General features: G+C 36.7%; 1 protein-coding gene across 7 annotated transcripts in view; it reads left to right on the forward strand.

Annotated features, from left to right (window-relative positions):
• The window catches only part of SENP6 (SUMO specific peptidase 6), an 80372-nt gene extending 62829 nt beyond the window's left edge, over positions 1-17543 (forward strand). For all 7 annotated transcript variants that reach the window (XM_035543148.2, XM_035543149.2, XM_035543152.2 and 4 more), the window contains 10 exons: positions 127-230; positions 323-439; positions 1285-1407; positions 1660-1752; positions 6704-7137; positions 10118-10221; positions 12310-12398; positions 14572-14640; positions 14720-14870; positions 17004-17543. In XM_035543148.2, the coding sequence (XP_035399041.1) occupies positions 127-230; positions 323-439; positions 1285-1407; positions 1660-1752; positions 6704-7137; positions 10118-10221; positions 12310-12398; positions 14572-14640; positions 14720-14870; positions 17004-17213 (1494 nt within the window). In that variant the 3' untranslated portion in view covers positions 17214-17543. The remainder of the gene's footprint in view (positions 1-126; positions 231-322; positions 440-1284; positions 1408-1659; positions 1753-6703; positions 7138-10117; positions 10222-12309; positions 12399-14571; positions 14641-14719; positions 14871-17003) is intronic.
• Positions 17544-21129: the final 3586 nt, after the last annotated feature.

Raw genomic sequence — 21129 nt, forward strand, 5'->3', positions numbered from 1 at the left:
AAGGAAAAGAAAATTGAAGTCCGTCTCAAAAGCAATGAATCTTACATCTGGATTTTCAAAGCTTTACTGTCTTTTTGATAAATTTGAGCACAGTATACAATTTAACATTGGCTTCATTCTTGTAAGGTTGCTTCTGAGTCCAAAGTGCAGCAGCGAAATAAACAGTTATACTTTGATGATGAAGAAGAAATTGGAGAACCACATACAGTATTTATTGGTCCCATAGAAAAGTAAGATACTTTTCTTTGCCCTGTAACAATTTTCTGATTAGTATTATTATTTTGCATTTCATATTTATTATTAAATGTATTTTTTGTTCTAGGTTGATAGTTTATCCACCTCCACCAGCTAAAGGTGGCATTTCTGTGACCAATGAAGACCTCCACTGTCTAAATGAAGGAGAATTTTTAAATGATGTTATTATTGATTTTTATTTAAAGTAAGTTTTTATTTCAAACTGGTTTTTAGTGTTCTTTTACCTTGAAACTTGAAAAATTCTGACATTAACACTTCATAGGTCATTTGATAACACTTGGTATCCAGCTACATGTAATTCTGATTTTAAGGATTGTTTTGTGTTTTTGCAAGAAATTCTGGTTCATGTCCTGTCCTGGTTTTGATGGTGACATTGTTCTCACTTGGAAAAAAGGTTCCTTAAAATCGCTTTGTATCTGAAGAGGAAATTGAACTAAAGACGGAAAAATGCCTTTTTAAGTTCAGTTATTTTTTTCCCCAGAGTATTTGTGTTCCTTAGAGCCTCGTTTGTTTTGATTAACATAATACATAAATTAGTCTTTTGGTGTCACTGATGCCACAGATGTTAGAAGCATATTAAATTGTTATATGCCTGCTCTGTTTATGCTATGCATAAGGTGTGTGTGTGTGTAATTTTCAGTATATTGAAATAATTTAGAGGTGACAAGAAAACTACTGCAAAAGTCTGGGGAGTGTTTGGAGATTTAGTATCTCAGTTAAAAAATATTTGTCTGTCTATGTAACAAACTCATTGAAAAATTGTTTACTTGACATAATATAAAAATAAACAGAGCAGCAGCAAAACAACTTGTTGCTTGAGCATATCGCTTAATACCTTTAAATACTGGCACAGATATTGGATTAATGAGTTCCTGTGATTAGTTAGCCCTGATAGTGTTATAGCTATTTCAGTTTCATGAGAGGCTGAAACAATTTGGTGGGGGTGGTACTAGTGTTGGCAGAACTTTGTACTCATAAATACTTCGAATTAACACCTCTGACTTTTTCATTTTGTTTTAAACTAATCAGGTATTTGGTACTTGAAAAACTAAAAAAGGAAGATGCTGATAGAATACATGTGTTCAGTTCATTCTTCTATAAACGCCTTAATCAAAGAGAAAGAAGAAATATTCATGAAACGTCAAACCTCTCGTAAGTCTGTTGATAAGTACATATTACCAAGAGCTGAATACAAGGAGGACTACAAGAACGGATGTGTTACAGAGATAAAATCCTTAATGACAGTATGATGCCAGCAGAACTCTAGGAAAGATCCACACCTATATCAAATATAGAATATGTCTTAAAAATCCTAAGAAACTGTTAATGTGAAAATATATGGAAAGGCAGTCTTTCAATGAAAATAAATCACCCTACAAATCACATTTGGCTTTCTTCTTGCAGAATACAACAAAAACGACATGGGCGAGTAAAAACATGGACACGTCATGTTGACATTTTTGAGAAAGATTTCATTTTTGTTCCTCTTAATGAAGCGTAAGTAGCCATACCTTATTACCAGATATACGTGCTAAAAGCTTAAGCTTTGTAGTTCTAAAATAGAAAGTTATGTTGTAGTGTGACTTGAAATTCAAAATGAAGAGAATAAACATCTCTTTACAACGATAAAAACAAAATCTTAACGTGACACACTGAAATAGTATAAGAAATATTTGGCAATATAAAGACTAAGCAAAAATTAACTTTTCTGAATAGTGTTTCCAGGTTTTTCTCTGTTTCTTTAGCATTCATTCTTCTAAACTGTTGTCAGTAACTTTTGAGTTTGCTTGTTTTCGGTCTTTACTTTTTCTAATTAGATCTCTTTGGTATAGTTAACATCATCCTCTAGTTACAATAAACCTATTGGACAAAAATATAATTTAAAATGTCTAAAGCCCTGTATTAGGGTTTTTTATTATTTTCCTTTATATCCCTTTGTCCCGATGTTTTCCTTGAGTAAGGAAGCAGACGGTTTGCATTCTAATAATTGTTAAGGATTGTTAATGATGCTTGCTTTCCTTGACATCAGGGCAAGTTGTCACAAACACATATCTACGTTTCATGAAATGAATCCAAGCAGTCCTTAAGCCAAAATATTTAGGAAAGTTAAATTCCTGCATTTTAAAGATATTTAATAATAAAAATCCATTTTAAAAAAGGACAGAATTGTAACTGATGTTTTCATAGGCAAAACAAACTGATCTTATGCAAATTCAAAGAACATTTTTTTAATTAAAAGTTCTTCAAAGAAACTTATCTAAATACCATGCTGTTGTGCGGTGGGAGGAAAAATTTCTGAATTTTGAGGTCAACTTTAAAGTTTTTTTGATGTAACTCACCATAGATCTTTCTTTGTTATAAAATCCCAAGTAAATCTCTTACAAAGCTGTTCACAAACACTAAGCTTGGATTTTGAGATGCTATGACTTCTGTACAGCGATAGGAAGACAGACAGTCCGTACATGATGAAAATGACTAGAGATGTGACATTCCTCCTATCTACTGCAAATTTAATCCTTACCACCTCTCCCTCTGAAGCTTTAAGTACCAGAAATTTGAAGGGTCTGTGATTTAAATTTTAGTTGCCTTAGATTTTATTATATATTTTCCTTCCCATCTTCCTCTCATGTCAGTCACAGGATTGTACTTTGGAGTAGGTTGGTCTCATGGACTCATCTGGTAGTGGTTTGAGCATGACAGGTGTACTCTTGGAGTACATCTTTAGGGTTAGTTGCATCTGGAAATGATCCTGTTCACACGTTTTGGGACTGTCTTACACTGTCAACTGAAACTTGGTTAAGTGGTGACAATTAGGACATTTGTTTCAAAAGCAGTTTCCTGATCCAAACTGAAATGCTAATAAAAATGTACTGCAAGAACATTGCAGAGCATAAAAAAACCAAGGGTGTGAGAAGGTGGTGTTCTTGTGTTTTTGTTTTGTTTTTGACCTGCCTCCTGGTAACAAAAGCTTAAATCTTCCATATTACCTTTTAAATTTTAGTTTATTCTTACTAGCAGCTACTATTTTTCTTGGATGCACCTTGCTACTTTATCTCCTCTCAAACATGTCACTTCCCCATCCCCCAAAACCCTGCACTCAGTTTTGAGGAAAAAAATGCTAAACTTTTCTTGGGGAGGGAGCTGATTTAGGAAATAAACAATGATTCAGCAGTGAAATACTTCCTTCATGAATGATTGTTAATTGGTATTGCAGGACAGAGAAATAGGGAGCTGTTTGGGACAGGAAACAAAAAGCAGCAAGTATGAAGGCTTCTAGGCATCTATCCTAATAACAGAGCTCCTCATTTGATAAGTTTTGTCTCCTTTCATATATTGCCATGACACAGAAGAATAGCAATATTTTACTAGGCTACTGTATATTTGACTACTCTTTTTCATATCTTCTTGTGCTTCAGTGCTGCTCAAGAGTAGACAGCTGGAGTCAGCTTAGCTCTCAGGTCAAAAAATATTTCAAGATTTCATTAAAGCTGGTTACTTTATTGCAAACGTCTTTCTTACGTTGATACACAGCTATTTATGTTAAATTGACTTGTAAATCCTGTTTTTATCTTTATTTACTTAAATACCACTTCAGGTGCATCATAGCTTCTCTGATACAGAACATTTTATTTTTAAAATTAAACATACTGGTAACAAAAGAGGTAATAAATAGCAGTGTTGGTTTTTGCTTCTTCTAGATTTCTATAGTTTAATTGGCAAAAAATACGAAGGATTTCTGATCTGGTTAGCAAATGTGGTATAGACCCTGTTTTGTGTAAGTTACAGTCTCATGTAGCATTCTGTTGCTGTGTATGTAATGTGTAATAAAATACATTGCTCCTGGACTTCATCTGTTAATAGGACTGTGAAACCTTGCTTTTGTGTAAAACCACAAAAATGTTGCAAAACATCATTTTTAATACACTTGTGTTGTTGATTTGTATATTAGTTGCATTCTTAGTCTGCAGTCTTTCAGATTTGCATGTCTTAAGATGAAGGCTGTGGGATGGGACCTAAGGCCTGTGCTAAGGTGCAGGTTTTTCAGAAGCTCCCTCTTGTGACTTCGTGTTACGCAATTTCCCCATGCTTCTCTTCCTCGCTTGCAAAATGAGGACTATCACACTTCGTGTTGACACAAATGGACACGTTCAGATGCTGCATGTTCAGTAGAATAGAACTTCCAGCTGCTGGGTGGTTAGCTGCCTAGTTTTTTTTGTAATCTGGTTATTGCCTCATAGCTTTCAGGGATTAACAAATACACCAGGAGCACAGAGAATCAGTGGTGAAGATGGAGAGCCAGTGGTGTGCAGAGAGCAAAGCATGTGCCATTCCATGTATTTTTGGACAACCATGTTTTCAGAATTTTTTCAACCTGCCTTTGCCAGGCCATCTGTATGTGCAAACTAATCTGGTTTAACAATTCTTCCATCAGTTCATTCCTTGTCTTGATAGATTGTGATTATGTAACTCACATACAGCCTTGATTGTGAGCATGCTTTGACTAGGGTAGTTGTCTAGTGTCTCCCAGTGTTTGTGACTCAATGCATTGCAGCACTGCAGGTATTTTTTCAGGATTTTGTCACCTGTTTTAATGCTGGTAACTAGTCCTTGCAAACAGAACTTTTTCTGAGTGATACAACATCTCATCAAATGTACGGAAGAGTTTCTTTGCTTCCAGTGAGAGGTCTGCATCCATTACTATTCATTAACTGTCTCAAACCTGAATTTGTGGTAAATTAGTCGTTGAGAACCAATCTCAGTTTCTTTTCTTCTTTGTGTCTTGAATTGAGTAGTCCATGAGACAAGTTATTCTAGGATTTGAGAAAAACTTGAGAGCTTCTCTCACATCATAGGAATACTGCTAATGGTTCCTCTTGATAGTGCTTCTCTTGTGCTGCTTAGAACAATGTTTTCTTTCTTTTAGGACATGGCTGTTTATTCTGGCATTTGTTTTAGGAGACCATGCTAGAAATACTTTTTTTGGAGTTGCTTAACTTCAGCATCTACTTCTATAAAGTCTTTTAGATTCTCCCACAACCATTAGTTTAAGGAATGTGGGTTCACCTGAAAAGTTCAAAGAATTGCAGTAAGTGGAGGTGGCCAGGATGAATGTAGGGGAGAACTAATTTAAGAACAGAATGGCTGGCTTGACCATCAATATTTTTGGGAGTATATTTTTGTTCAAGTCTGCAGTGGAAATAGCTTGTTCCTTTAAAAGTTGCAAGCTATTTTCTTTTCAAATACAGGTTAATTTGCTACTCTATTTACATAACTGGTACATAAAGCATATCTTGTAATAGGATATGCTCAAATTCCAAGGTTTGGCAATACTTAATAAATTCATTTACTAGGTGTGGTGAATCATTCAAGACAAAATGCCTCAATATTTAACGTGTTGCTTTCAAAAGCTGTTTACTTGAACTGCCACTGACTTTTGATGGAATTCAGACTCATAATCATCTGACTAATTTTTTAATAGATCAGATGTGCGTTTTAGCTACTGCTTTTTCATTTTTCTAAAGCATATTGAAACATGGCTTTATCTGCATAGTACATAGCTCGGTTCTGTTTTGTTATGTGCTGTAGGAAATTAGAGGACCTTCAGAAAATTTCTAAATAGGGTCAGTATATATTTACTTGCAATGCCACAATACCTGAATTACCTGCTGTTCCATTTCTGATTGAGTGGCAAATAAGTCAAGTCTGAAGTGGTAAGAAGATAAGGAAGGAGCTGGGGCAAAACTTATTTCCTGTCTTCATTTGGTTTGGGGGATATGACTGGTTTTGATCCTGAAAGGGTTAGAATGGCAATTTTCTTCCTTGTAGTTCTGTGAAGGGTGAGTAAGACGACAGGGTTGTGTTGTGGTTGATAGCATTACACACATTCTTTTCTCCCCCTTTTTCTTCACTGGTGGCAGGATTGCTTTTAAAATGGGAAGTGTCATATAAAACTAGAAAATCTCACAGGTGGAAGAATTTGGGCAACTCAGTTGTACCATTGACCTAACTACTTTTACTGTCAGTGGTGAATTTTTAGAAAACTTTATACAGTCACAAAACATGACCTCTACAGCCTCTAATTAACGCTGTGATAAAGAAAACATTTGAAAAGAATTAAGCTTTAATTCAAAGGAGGAGGAGGATGTGTAAACTGTCAACAAATGGAAATAATATTTAGACAGCACCTGTTCTCAACTAACTGCATCATGTTAATACGTATTTTGGTGACTGCTGGCATGGAATGATCCTCCCTTTAAAGAAAACTGAATGTTCAAGTAAAACCTGCACAGGAAAGTGAACAGCTATTGCAGTCTGTTGATTATGGGGAACAGGCTTCAGTTCTGTGTGCTTGTATGTGCACAACGTTTTTGTTTGCTTTTACCAACTTCAAGTTTAACACTGAATATTAATGTAATTGCAGGTTATTAATGTATTTTTTCCTTTGCAGTGCCCACTGGTTTTTGGCTGTCATCTGTTTTCCTGGTTTAGAAAAACCCAAATATGAACCAAATCCCCACTATCATGAAAGTGCTGCAACGCAGATAAAATCTTCCTCTTCGGATGGAGAAAGCAACACACCATCTCCTTTGCCAAATGAGTTCGATACCCAAAACTCGCCTTCCAAGTCTACAGCAAAGAAGACGTTGACCAAAAAGTATAATACAGCTTTAATTGACCCAAACACTGAAACAGAGGACAGTGAGTCTTCGTGTTGTAGAAGAAGTCCTTGTAGGGGAAAAAGTGGCTTCAAAAAACTAAGTCAAATAGACAGCGATGTGGAAGAACCTAACACTGTGGAATTAGCATGCCATAAACTTGACCATAGGACTCCAGATGAAAACGGTATACAGGGTGAATTCACAACTGCTAGCCAGTCTATGGGTATGTAATTGTAAAAACACACATTTTAATGTAAATTTGGAAGCTTCACATCTGTTACTACATTTGCAGTTGTGTAAACATTGAAAGTTGAGTAGTTTGTGGCTCAAGTTTGAAGGCTGGCAATGTAAGTAATTTACAGCCATTGTGTAAGAAGTTTCTGTGTTCATCTCTCATCGCATAAGACTGGAGAGAAAACAATTTACCCAAATCTGACGAATTTGTCAGATTGTTTTCTCACACAAAATCATTTTCTAAATGTCACTTAATTTGCATCAGATGAGACTGGAATTGTTAGGGAAAGAACAGTAGTTGCTGATCCTTTGACCATGAACCCTCATAATATATATGCATGGGGCAGCTGAATTAAGATCATGAGGAACTTTAATTCCATTGTCTTCTAGAGTCTGAGGTTTTACTTCAACAAGTTCTCTAATGTTCTGTTGGAAGGCATGCAAAAAGACTGAGAAGAAAACAACAGAAAAAAAATTCAGTCATGTGATTTCCGTGTTACATTTAGAGAGGCTTCCTCCATGCATCACTTTTGTGGAGGCTGACAGCAGTAGTTTTAGTCATCTGGAATAGCATTTGTACAAAAGCGAACAAAGGAGCTGACATAATTTTAAAGACAAATGAAGGAATTGGGAAAAGGTTGTTTTCTCTGCTCACAGTTTGTTTTCCCGTGAGGCATAGAGTACAAAACAGCTGGTCGTGAGAAAACTTCTATGTCAGGCACTGATAACATTCCTACTGACTTAATTTGCACATAGTAAATAATTGTGTAGTTTATAGTACAAGGTCTGAAAAGACTATTAATCATATGGTCTAATCTGTATACTGCAGGCCATTACATCCAGTATCTTTGGGTGTAAATGATTTCCCACTTTCTAATCTAAATTTATTCCTGGCTAGTTTATTCTTCTTTTGTGGTAACATTGTCACTACTAGCAGCTCTGTTTCTCTTCTTACAGGGAGATAGGTGGGGAGTTGTTGTTTGGATTGATTTTTTTCATTCTGTACGTGATTATCGCAGTCTGATATTGCTGCTGTATATGGTCTCACCTGCCTTGGATGCTACTATTGTTACTATTGTTCCTTGTCTGTAATTAGTGAGGACATTCTTTATCAAATATATTTTTGCTAGGATAGCATTTCTTTCTTTTTAATGGCTGCATTGTATTGGTGGCGGGCTGATGGTCATTCTGTCAAAAACTGAAACACTCAGACTTTGTTGCTCAGCTTTGGCAGATGATGCACCATGTGATCAGTGCAGACGTTGGTAATGGTCCCAGTCCAGGTTTAAGAGAGAGATTCAATTCAAAGTTGACACTACAGCAATTAAATTTAGATGCACTGCAAACCTAACTCCCATTATATCAGATGGAAGATGGGGTTGCAGGCCTTCAATATTCTGCTCAGTCTTCAGCTGTTGTTCTAGAAGGGTATGGGTCCTAACTCTTGACTGCCAAAGCTATGTGCTAGATACCTGAAGATATCTCAAAAGGCAGCAGCTGCCTCTTTCATAGTATAGTCAGTGAACTATAAGTGAGTTGGTCAGTTGAGTTGCTCTCTGCTCTGATTAAGGTCTCCACTGCATATTGTGAGACCCTAGGTGCTTACTATACATGGGAGCTTAAACATCTTGATCTCAGACTAATTTGTGGTGTCAGACTTGTATATCAGTAGAAGTTGATGCCAAAATAACTTCGAAGAGATCATCCAAAATATATATTTTTTTATTACTTAACTAATTCCCCACTTTTTATTGTAGGAAGGTTATCCAGTTCTTTTTGTGTGATCTGTGATTATTCTTGATACCATTTCTTATTTTTTAGGACTGTCAGCAGTAAGTCACACTAGTGTGGCCTACTTTCTGTGCTGAGGTCTTTTCAAAGACACCGAATAAGATTAATTCCCAAGTTGGTCCCTATGGAAATCCACTGGTAACCTCATTCCAGACTGTTAGTTCAACTTCAAATGCAGATCTTCTCCGACTTTGTTAGCTAGTTCTTTGCCCTATTTACTGTTCTTACAGAAAAATTCTGGGTTGCTTTAGTAACTAATAGGTCCTTCAGTGACACCAGAACCAACATTTTCATTTTTGTGTTTGTTTAGATATATTATACAGCCCTTTCCTAAGAAAAGTTTTCTTAGGAAGTTAGTTCTTAGGAAGTTCTGCTGGCATGAGTTATACATTTATCATTTATTTTCACATAGTTAATTACTTTTCCCTTCAAAAGCTGTTCTGAAGACTTGTACGGTAGTATAGGAGGACTGAAGAGCCTGTAGCTGTCTGTTTGCATCCTTCACAGGTTTAGCTATAACATTAATTGTTCTTTTTATTTTCTGATAGTTTCCCACACGAGTAAATATGTAAAGATGTAGGGAGTGAATTTGCAGATATATTCTTTTTATGTAGCAAACAGTGAAGTTTCACAAACATTTCATATCTGTTGCTCCCAGAAGAGCTGATCCTGCATTTTGCCCTTCCTAGCAGCATGTTCCCAATCTGCCTTGTACCAGCAGAAGTCATCATAAAACTGCACTGCAAATCTGACCAAGGAACTCATTCAAATTAAAAATACTGAGCTTTTGGCTGACTTTCTCAGCCTGGTCCACTGTGTGTGGATATATTTTGTGTCAAAGGCAAGGAGAACTACTTAGGGACAGAATGAGACTTCCTCTTTTGGTAGCAGGACCAGTTATTGTTGTAAAGGCCTGATGGAACTACAGTGGTAATTTCATGGTGTATTTTAGTCTAGGTTATTGGAACTTTTTAAGCGTTTCACAAAATAAGGAATAATCTTTGCTGTATTACTTAAACCCAAAGGGAAAAGTTTTTTCTATTATTTACATGAATAAAATACTGCTTGTCAGCTGTAGAGCAGTTATTGTGAGCAACTCAGGTACTTAAAATTAGTTTGGTCTTCAATGATATGTAGCATTCGATGTTTAAATATATTACTGTCTGTGATTGATACAGATGGATTGCACAAAATCAGGCTAAACTACAGTGAAGACTCAGCTGATGGCAGTAAACTAAATGAAGATGAGTTAATAGATTTTTCTGAAGACCAAGATAACCAGGTAAAGTGTTTAGCAATTTTATCTGGGAAAGGCAGACTGTTGTGTTTCATTTTCAATGGGTAGTTTAAAAGCTTTTATATACATTGTAAATGTGCATTGTCTAAAGCTAATTATCTTTACAAATGTCAAATCCAAAGCGCTGTTTACCTTACAAAAATTTGGAAACTAGCAAACGGGAGAGGATTGAACATGTGTTCATTAAACTGTTCAGCAGGAAACTGCTGTTCTGATCCTGCATTTAATGTTGTGTGGGTCTTGTGCATTATGACAATATTATACGATGATTTTAGTGTAAACTCTGAAAGTCAGCAACTCTCTCTAATCTCCCCAACCCCCATGTTTACCAGTATACCCAAGAGCAAGTTACTCTTATTTTTATAGCTACATTTTTTGGTGTAAATGGATGCATTTATAAGTAGGTGTTAACTCTTCTGTTGCATTTAGTCATTGTTTCTCCTAGTCACATATAAACAATGTGGGTTTATAGTCAAGTAGTGTTCTTCAAGTTGAAGACTTTTAGATTGTAGAGATGTGGGAAGTCTCTGATCATTCGTTGTCCTTCATTGATTCACTTCTGAGTATAAGAGCATGATTTCATAGACCTGTTGCTTCTGCAGTGTAAGTTCAGTGTGAACAAGGTAGAAGTTAAACAGTTGCTCTTCTTAATTGGCCTTTCTGTTCCTTGTTCTGGGTATATGACTCTAAGTTGTCTGAAACAAAGAATCAAAGGCTTTCAAATGTACAGTCCAGAATTTATCTGTTTTTCACCTTTGAGTCCAGACAAAGCAGTTATTTCGCAAAGTCTGCAGCTATTTGTGATGTCTTCCAAATAGTCTGTGTGTGTATGTGTGCACGTAAAAACCGTCACTTTTTGTTGAAACCTAACTATGCTTTCAGACTCAACCCACCTGCTGTCATGTCACTTGCCCAAATAAATAGTCTTTGATTCTATCCTGATGAAGTGACTTTCAGTACTTCGTAGCAGAAGGCAGTGAAGAAAGCTCATGGTCTCCTGTGTTCCTTGAGGGGGGGAAAAGATGCCAAGTTCCTCGCTTGCAGTGTAGCTTAGAACTTGGCTCAGGCCAAAGCTGTTACTGATATCTTCTAGAACACACAAAGCAAGTATAGAACTGGTAGACTATGACAGGCTGAGTGTACCTTCATGTCTGCCAGAAATGATGTTGAGGCTGCAACAGAAGCAGGTGTATTAGGAACTAGGCAAAAGACACGATAAAAACTTAATGGTGTAACAGGAGGATTTTAGTCATAGGATCCTGTGTGGTAGTACACAAGTGCACAAATCATGCTGATTTCCTGGTTCCTGTTTTTGAAAAGCGTATCTTTCCCTGTAATGCAGCGGTCTGTGGTAGTAATAGTGAACTCCATAGCAGGGTGAGAAATCATGGATCACTGGTTTCCTTTTAGGTACAAGAACTTAGTGTTCTCGTTGATGAATCTAACATACCCTTCATAGCAATCAATACTGAAATCAAAAGGTTAAAGAATATTCCCAGGTTTGTGGTGTGTCAGTTTTGGAATATGTAAAATCATGTCAATTTTCCTTTAGATTTCCCTTGCCCAAAGAACCAAGTTGGTGGATTCTGGGGGAAGGATCAAGCTTTCCTCCTGAATTCATTGCAGATTTTGCAGATATTGTCTTGTTTCCTCTAGAAGATAACATAGATGAAATTGCTGAAGAAGTTCTAGTAGCCAGTAGGAAGAGACAATACAATTTGGACTATAACCTGCAGGGAGATGCACCTCTTTTAGGCCAGAAACACTTAAAAAAAAGTCAGTTGTGGTTTTTTGTTTGTTTTGTTTGTTTGTTTGTTTTTCTAGTTTCAGTGGTCATTAAATACAACAGCACCATTCACTTCATGTCTTTCCAGCATGGATTTGAGAAACAATATGAGACTAAAAGTTGGTAATACAAACAATGAATGGTGTAGGTGAAAGCTAACACTTCTTTATTAAACTTGATGTTATTGGTCTTGAATAAAAATAGAAAGTATAGCAATAATTCCTCTTGCATCAATTTAATTTAAAAACGTTAGCTTTTAAACACCTGTAAACATGTTGCTTTTGTAGGAAGACAGTAGTGATGATGGTGGCCTTTTAGATGATAACTGTAATTCAGAAATGGGACAGTGGCACCTGAAGCCTACTATCTGCAAACAGTAAGTAGTGAAACAATTGAAGTGGATATTAATACAGTTTGGGAAATGAAAATTTCATGAAAGTGTATGAAATTTTAAGACAGTAATTGTGGGAAATGGTCATACATGTTTCTTCAAACAGTTTAGCCTCCATGTATTTGTGTTTGAGGGAGTCTTCTATACTCTGTAGTATCATCATCTTCAGTAAGCAGAAAATTTAGCAAATGAAACTACTGGTAAAATAATACCTTGTTGGTTTCTGTTAAGTCTGTGTACTTCTTCAAGTAACAGAAGATTGTTTCTTCAAATAAGGCTGTATATTCATATCTTGTGCTTAGATTCCTACAGAAAGAAGGTTGCAGAAGCACGTTTAAATGTATCTTTTTATATTAAAAGGCAGAATAATTTCTTCAAATTAAGAATGTAGTTAATACTAAATGAAACCTTTGTGGTCAGTCAAAGTATTACAGGAAAATGGGATCGTTTTTAACTGCTTCCATGCCTAATTTAAATGTATTTGAGTTGTTTTTTTTATTGTCTCTCCATGTTTCTCGGTTAATCTTCTTTTCTCTAATGAGAATGCTTCACAGCATTGAGTTCAATTACATGGTCTTTCATCTACTTTTTTCTTAACCTGTTTTTCATTTGAAATATCTTTAAAATGTTTTTGGATTTTGGAAACACAGAAGTGATTTATTAATGAGCATTGACTGCAGTTGCCTGCATTTTGGTGTGACCAGAAATGTTATTCCAAGTCCAGAAACACTGTCACTAGTATTGTTGTCTTCAGAGCTTTCTTTATATTTTACCACATTTTAATTGGTTTATCCATTCTCACATTTTTTCTTTGTGAATGTAATACTTACTAGAAAGGTAATGGTTTTCATAAGTTGTTTTTCTTATGGTGCAGGATAAAATTACGTATTTATACATTATATGAAATATGTAGGTAGTATCCTTGATGCATTCTCATGAAGGTGTAAAAATACATCTGTACTGTGAGATGTAGGAACATTTGGTAGTGCTATGGGCTTCTAATTATAGCTTAAATTTTTCTCATGCTGATGATGGATTATCTGTACGTAATACTTCTCTCCAGTCGTTATTTTAATCTGAATATGAAACTTCATAAGATCTTTGACACAGGTATCAAAAATCATTAAGGGCACTTAAAACTATGATAACAATGAAGTGTTAAAATTATTTCTGTATGAGAAAGGAAATTCAATTCTACTCCTCCCTTCCAAAACCAAAAAAGTACTGGATTGTGTGTTTTGAGAGTATTGCTTATTTAAATAATAGCTTTCTTTCAATGAAAAATAAAAACAAGTATAAATCAAAGCAATCATTGTTCAAGTAATAATATGCTTGTGCCTCAAAAGTTGCATACATGTAAGTTAATTTACACACACAAACCTATTTATAAATTCATACATATAATTAGCCTGAATTTACTAGTTTCCAGTTACAAAGAACATCTTGTGTGAATGCATGTGTGTATTATTATTATTAGGGGGGAAAAAAAGCAGAGCTTTGTGATAAGTAGTTTGTATCCTATCTGTCCCTCAAAATACACCTTACATATTTCTAATGCTGAGATTCTGAACTCTGGAATGAGTTGGCTCCAATGGATAAATCCAGCTGTTGCATATCAGGCAGCTGATACAGTTGTTACATTTATAGTTCCTGTTAAGACTGTAGCCTCTAGATTGAATGATAGGTTTCAGATTCAGCAGTTGGGACCACTTCTTGAACATACAAATCTAGTATATTTTTAGGTGCTGTGGACTGCCCTATCTGTCCTCCAGCTGCTTCTCCAGGAGGATGTTTGTGCGTTCTGTGCCTTACTTTCCAGTGTCTTGCAGGTGTCCCAGATACCTTGTGCATCTAAAATAGCACTAGACACCTGAGGGGCTTTTAGGTAACTAGATTTCGCCTGTTACAAATGGTTTCAGTCTGACAGAATGCACTTGGAACTCTAGTACTGGAGTTCTCTGTACTTAGTACTGTATGGTTAAATTTAAAGATAACATTGTATTTAGCTATCCCAGTTAGGGGATTGTAGCAGCACTGGTAAAATTTTATAGTACTGATCTACTTTTGTTCAAGGTCATCCCACAAATCGCTAGCTTTGTAAAGTATTTTCTAAGCTGTTGTAAAAGACTCTGTACTTTAAAATTATGTTCTCTTATAGGCCCTGCATTTTGCTTATGGACTCGCTGAGAGGCCCTTCACGGTCAAATGTTGTGAAAACACTAAGGGAGTAAGTTTCATAACTGTAATTTTTGCAAAATTCTGTAAGTGAAGAACAAAGTTTTAATTTTCATGGTCTTTTATCATAGATATTTAGAAGTAGAATGGGAAGTCAGGAAGGGCAATAAAAGAAGCTTTTCCAAAGAAGTCATGAAAGGTTCCAACCCGAAAGTGCCACAGCAGAACAACTTCAGTGATTGCGGAGTGTACATATTGCAGTATGTGGAGAGCTTTTTTGAGGTATGTATACCTATTTGCGTAACTATTTGTTTTGTCTCCTGCAGCGATCAAGTATGTACTGCAATTATAAAAGGCTCTTTTAGCTTTTACAGCTATTTATTAGATGATGCGTTAGAAACAAATTTATATGTTCTCATAGATAATAATGAATACTTCCTGGAAAATAAACTAATGGCCAACATTTTAATATCTGGTACACATGTGTACCAGAAACCGGAAGCCATGGAATTTTCTGAGAAAATACTTTTGGGTTTTGTATTGTTACAGTGCATGGCCTTTAAAATTACCCAGTAAGAGTTCAAATTTGAGTTCAAAATCTAAACCAACGATGCACTAAAAGCTTGCTCTTTTCCCCATAAGAAGTGGCTGTGAATAAATTCATTAATATAACACAGCTAGTTTAGACTTTTGTAGCTTTCATTATAACATGCAAGTAAAATCATTACAGCTAGAGGCCAAATCATAATTCCATTGAAGAAAGTGATTGAACTTTTATTTCCTTTAACTGTCTTGGCCTTCGAGTTAAAGTACCTTTCTGAAGGGGAGGGTAGAACACCCTCAGGTCTGGGTTGGGAGGAGTAATGGTCAAGTGAGGTGTTGCTTGTATGGTACATTATCTCTACAGTCTGGAGTGCTTTAGAGCATTGTTCCTGAGGTGTCCTGTAACTACCCCTCTCCTGAGAAAGCTGGTGACTCCTTCTCCATTGCTCAGCCCTCCCCTCGTTCATACCTTATGTGATAGCAGCAAGGCTTTAGACGAGTGTATTCATGCAAAATGAAGGCCAAACATTCACTGTGCCTTAAAACACTTGTTATTAATTAATTAGCTTTTGCTTTTCAGAGCTTAGAACCATCCTAGAGAGTTTTCTGTTCTGTACACAGGAGGACTGTGGAGCAGCCAAGTTTCAAGGACCTTAGCCTTTGGTTCTTGCCAAGTGCCTGCCTGCAGAATTATGGCAGGCTGGATCTCTTGTCTTGGCTGGCCCCGCAGCTTTGCCTGCCAGGGAGCAGGGGTGAGGTGTAGATATGTCTGGTAAAAAATTGCAGGGTATTCTCAGGGGTGACGCCAGTGGGAAAGTAAAACTTGTGCTAGTGGCACAGTACTTGAATATCTTACAGCTATTGAACTAATCCATTGCAGCTGCTAACGTGTCTGAAAGATGCTACCAAGTCTCAGTTGTCCCAGCAGCTGTACAAGCTGACCTGGAGAGTATGGTTAGTTGTGTGTGTAGGGGCTATTCAGTCACATCTTCTACTTTGTGGGTTTATTTCAAACGTCTTCTTTTAATAATAAGCATTAAAGCTGTGACGTGTAGGTCTTTTTTAAAACCAAGGCTCGCTTGACGAGGTATCCGGTGTAACAGGACGGCGGGTGCCTGCTGGGCCCCATCGGCTCGGCCACCGGAGGGCGCCTGGGGCCGCGGCCGGGCCTCCGGCATGGCCGCCCCTGGCTCTCCCTGTGGTGATGGGGGCAGGCAGGAGGGGTTCGCTGAGAGAAGGCGCCGTGCCGCCGGCTGTGTTGTTGGGTCGGGGCGCAGTGGTTGTGCCTCGCCACAGTCGTCCTGCTAGTTCTCCGGGTGAGTGACCTCTGGCAGGAAAACGGGAGGTAAGCACACAGAAAGGGCCGGCGGGCAGCCAGGTGCTGCTCACAGCCCCCACTTTTAAGGGTGGAATGTAAAGCTCAATTTCCTGGTTTCTTGTGGTCCTACAGGTATTTAGAAGAACAGGACTAGAGCTAATTAGGAATCTGGCCTTGATTCTAGCTACCTTTTTTTTCCAAAAGAAAAGAAAACAAAAAACCCTGTATCTTGTATCTATTTATCTTTTACCTCTTAATTAGTACGATGTGTATCACACAGATGAATTCAAATACTTTGCCTACACAATACAGCAGTCTGAATAGATTATTTGGACACTCCTATAACCAGAACTGTCGTGTGGATGCATGACATTCATACCAAAGCTTCATTTATTTGACCTTAATTCTACATGTACAAAAGATATAAATGGTAGAAATTTTGTTTCATGCTGAGGGATGAAGTGGGGAAGAATGCACGTTTTCCACTACAGTTCTCCCCTGTCTTTTACGTTATAACTCCCTACTGTTAATATCCAAATCAACTTTCTTTTCAGAATCCCATTCTGAGTTTTGAGCTACCAATGAACTTAACAGACTGGTTTCCACGCCCAAGAATGAAAACCAAAAGAGAAGAAATACGAAAAATAATCCTGAAGCTGCAGGAACAGCAGAGCAAAGACAAGAAGGGACAAAAGGACCCAAGTTCAGCAGAAAGGTCTTTGCAGGAAAAAACAGAACAACTTATCAACAGCGGCTCAGACTGAATGTTGTATCTGTTGCATGTTAGCTCCACAATCAAAACTGAAATATACATTTTGTCTGCCCAGACTAAAGATTTGGCGTATTCTCTGCTCAAAGTTACTTGGGAATGTTCAATGCCTGTATAAATGTGTGTCATAAAAAGATTTAATTCCCACAAAGATGTGTATTAAGTAAGCAAGTCTGTACATATGTTAATGAGGCCAACTTTTTCAGCATTTGTAATTACTTTTTTTCCACTTGGTAGGGAGCTTTTGTTATGTATTTCTGTTAATAGAACTTAAATAGCAACTTCTAAACATAAAGCAAATAAAGAAAATATTTATAGGATAAAATGGTTAACTTTTTCTTTTTCAGTAAAGCTGTAATGTTACAGGCTTAAGTAACACATAGGGAATGATTTGGTAGTAAGATACATAATTCATATTTTGACCCTATTTAGTTGCCCTTTACAAGATTATTCTGCTTGCGCTACAAACAATAATATGGGTAAGTGTCTCAGTGTACCATGGCCTCAGAGAGGGTGATTCCTATCCTCACAGTATCTAAGTGTAGGCAGTGTAATAGTTAATAGGACTGCTTCAGATTTGGGGTTTTAAAAGATATGCATTGCAATTAAAATTCCACACTTGCTTTAGTGGGACGGGCTAGAGAAAGGAGGAGAATGCTCTTTGACCAGAGATTACTATTCAAGCAGTATTATAAAAGTGGTTTCAATGAAGTGATCTTGAGTGATACTATTAAATCATATTTTGTGGATCCCAATTGTTGTACAGGTGTATTTTGAGACTTTCTTCATTATAAAATTGTATTTTGGTAAGTGTACTTGGAATAGCAGATTGCCCACATTACATTTTCTATGTTACAATTCTGAATGTTACATTCATATGTGCTTTATCTAAGTAATGAACATTTAAAAAAAAGTGTATGATTACTATTTTTTGTAATATCCATGCAAAAAAAAGAAAAAAACCAACAAAATATCAGTGTTCATCGCTTGCTTGTTTGTTCTTGGCTTTAGGTAGCATCAGACTAATGTTGGGATTTGTTTGGGTATTTCCAATGTATTTTGATTTTTAAAATAGTTTAAAATGCCATTGTTGCTTACAGTGCAAGCATCCTTGTTAGAAAGGCTTTGGTATTCAAATGAGAAAAATAAGAAATGTTTTTTGCAAGGATATATATATATATATATATCCAGTCCACTACTAGTATGGATATCTTTGAAGGGATCCAGAAGCTGTCTCTTCCCGGGAGGAAGTCTCTCAGGGGACGAAGGGGATTTTCTGTCCCTCCTTGCAGAGAGTATTTTCTTGGCTATTTTTTTCTACTGGGATTGTAATTTGTCATTCCCTTCTCCTCGAGAAGAAGAAGCAGAGACTTCCTTAGCTGAACTCTGTGTCCCCCAAGATCAGTTTTTATACAGAAGATCAAGCATACTTGAAGACCCAGTACTTCAGGCTCTCTGTGAGTTTTCATTCTCACTAAACCCTGAAAACATGGCTGTTAAGGATGTTGCTGCCAGAAAAACTATCTCTGTGAGACCCTGTTTAATAGGTTCACTGACCAAAACAGAGTGATTGCACATAGAGCAACACAGCCATGGGCTGCTAACCTTCTGCACAGGTAACCCACGGGATTTAGGGGATTTGTTTATTCCCTCATCTCTTTCTTGTGCAGACCCTGTGCCTCATGGAGAGTATGTAAGCACCATATGTCTCTTACAGATGAGTCGATGCCTAGACAGGTTTCGTGTTGAAGTATGTGGGGGCAATCTTCTGGTTTACAAATTAAATATGTAAGGCACACGCTTAGGAGTTGTTTCCTCCATGGCATTAGTCCAGTATTCTTGCCATTGTTGCAGAGAATAAGTGATAAAGTAGCTTCAGATTGTTTTCCTGCAGCGTCTTGTATCTGGTTTCAGTGCAACTAACATATTGGAATAATAGTTTTTACAAATGCAAGTAAATCAGTGATGGCTTGTAGAGAGGAAAGGAAAATAATTTCTTGGAAATACAGAAACCATTGCAAATAGAATGTGTTTCTTCTCAGTTTTTTTTCCCCAATGATATGTTCTAATTCTATGGAATATATCCAAATTTGATCAATATAATTGTTTTCCTTTTTCTAGCGCTTGTGATGCAGGTTCATAAGTTGATGATGTAGAACTATTTGGTTCTCTTGCTAGGAATGGCCTGGTGCTTTCTCCTTTTCCTTCCTCTATCCTGTCCTCCCCTTCTTCCTCCCTTCCCTTTTTCAAAGCTGTGAAGGAAGTGTTTGATTTATTATCATTTAATGTTAAAGGTCTTGAGATCTTCAGTCATATACAGCAAGCTAATATACATGTTAAATATAGGAAACTTATTTTTTTAATAAAATTTGATGTTAATAGAAAAACACAGGATTAAGAATGAGTTATTTAAAAATGTTATATTTTGGTTATAAACGTTCACTACTACATGTACTTATTAAGTATTCGTTCTTACCATAGTGGTCAGCTACAATACAGTTTTGCGATTGAACAAGGAATTTTACTGGTGGCTTTTCTGAATCAGATTTAATAAATCAATGGAAGTTAGTGGGGTGGGGGCTAGATATTTTTATTTAATAATTATATGACGACAAATGCACTCTGAGGAAAGTGTAAGTTGCTTATTCCTTTATAAGATTTAAGATTGCAAATACTTTGAGTAGCATGACTGTGTTCTGCAGCATACGGTATCAGATGGCTGCCTAATTAAATGGATCTCTTTGTATTGTTTTTCAGGTTGGGTAGAATAACAGTTGAGAGCTCTTTTAAAAGTTTTAGATTACGTGGCATAAAAAATGCATGTACTTCTCATGCACATTTGCAGGATAGCTGCAAAAGTAGAAGAGACATCTAAGTAGTCCCTTGTGACATTCCTTTTTTTTTCCTGCTGAAGTACACCCTTTAATGAACAGACTTGAGCAGAGGAACTGTTCAGTTGGTTTTTGAGGTTGCATTGCACTCTTGTCTTGGAAGAATCTATTTTCCAAAACATTCAGCAAAGAAAGAGTTGAAAACAAAAAAAACTTTGCCATGATGAGAAGACCATGCAGTTGATATTTTTTATTTTTAATGTATGTACCATGTAGCAAACCTGTGAACGAACTGCGCCAGCTTCTGTAGTTTAAGATCCCCGCTATATTTTATTTCTCAATTTTTTTTAATTAAACCGTTTTCAGTCACTGGTTAAAAACTTGCATTAACATCCTTGAATTGTACTTACTTAGTACTCCTAAAGAACCTCTGTACTCTGTACCGGGATTCACAAAGGTGTACTCCATCTCCCTGAATCTTTTGATTCTTCCCATCTACTTCTAGAAATCAAAGGGGAACTGATGTTACAAGCTACGACTTTGAAACAGTACCAATGAAGTAACCGCCATATTACTCGTCTTTTGCCACTGTATATTGTATTTTAAAACTAAATCCTTTCTGCTTAACTCGAGTTATATCTGCTCGAAGAAAGATGTGACGAAAGGTGTTCTGTGGGATCCAGCCTGGTTAGTGAGGATAAAATCTGCAAAACGACTATGTTGTGGTTTGTTGTAGTTTTCTGACGGGCTAGATTTTACTTGCTTCTGGCAGATTTGCATGTGGACCCATGCAGACCTGTGGCTACAAAGGGAAACTTGGTAATGTACACCATGCCTTCAGGATTCTTTATTTGCTTATGTGAGTAATTGCTGGCCCTAACCTGGATTCAAAGAACTGACCTGTTTCTTTGCTAGGTCTTTTTGTTCTTACCTTTTTTCCTCTTGTGTGGAGCTCTTAACTGATGTTGCCAGAGGAAAGTAAAGAGTGCTCTCTGTGATGTACGATGCTTAAAATATATTTGAATATATATGAGCAGAAAGCTATGTGGATTAAGAAGTATCCAAATTCTGGTAAACGTG

Source organism: Cygnus atratus, chromosome 3 (genome assembly GCF_013377495.2).
Source record: "Cygnus atratus isolate AKBS03 ecotype Queensland, Australia chromosome 3, CAtr_DNAZoo_HiC_assembly, whole genome shotgun sequence".
Lineage (NCBI taxonomy): Eukaryota > Metazoa > Chordata > Aves > Anseriformes > Anatidae > Cygnus > Cygnus atratus.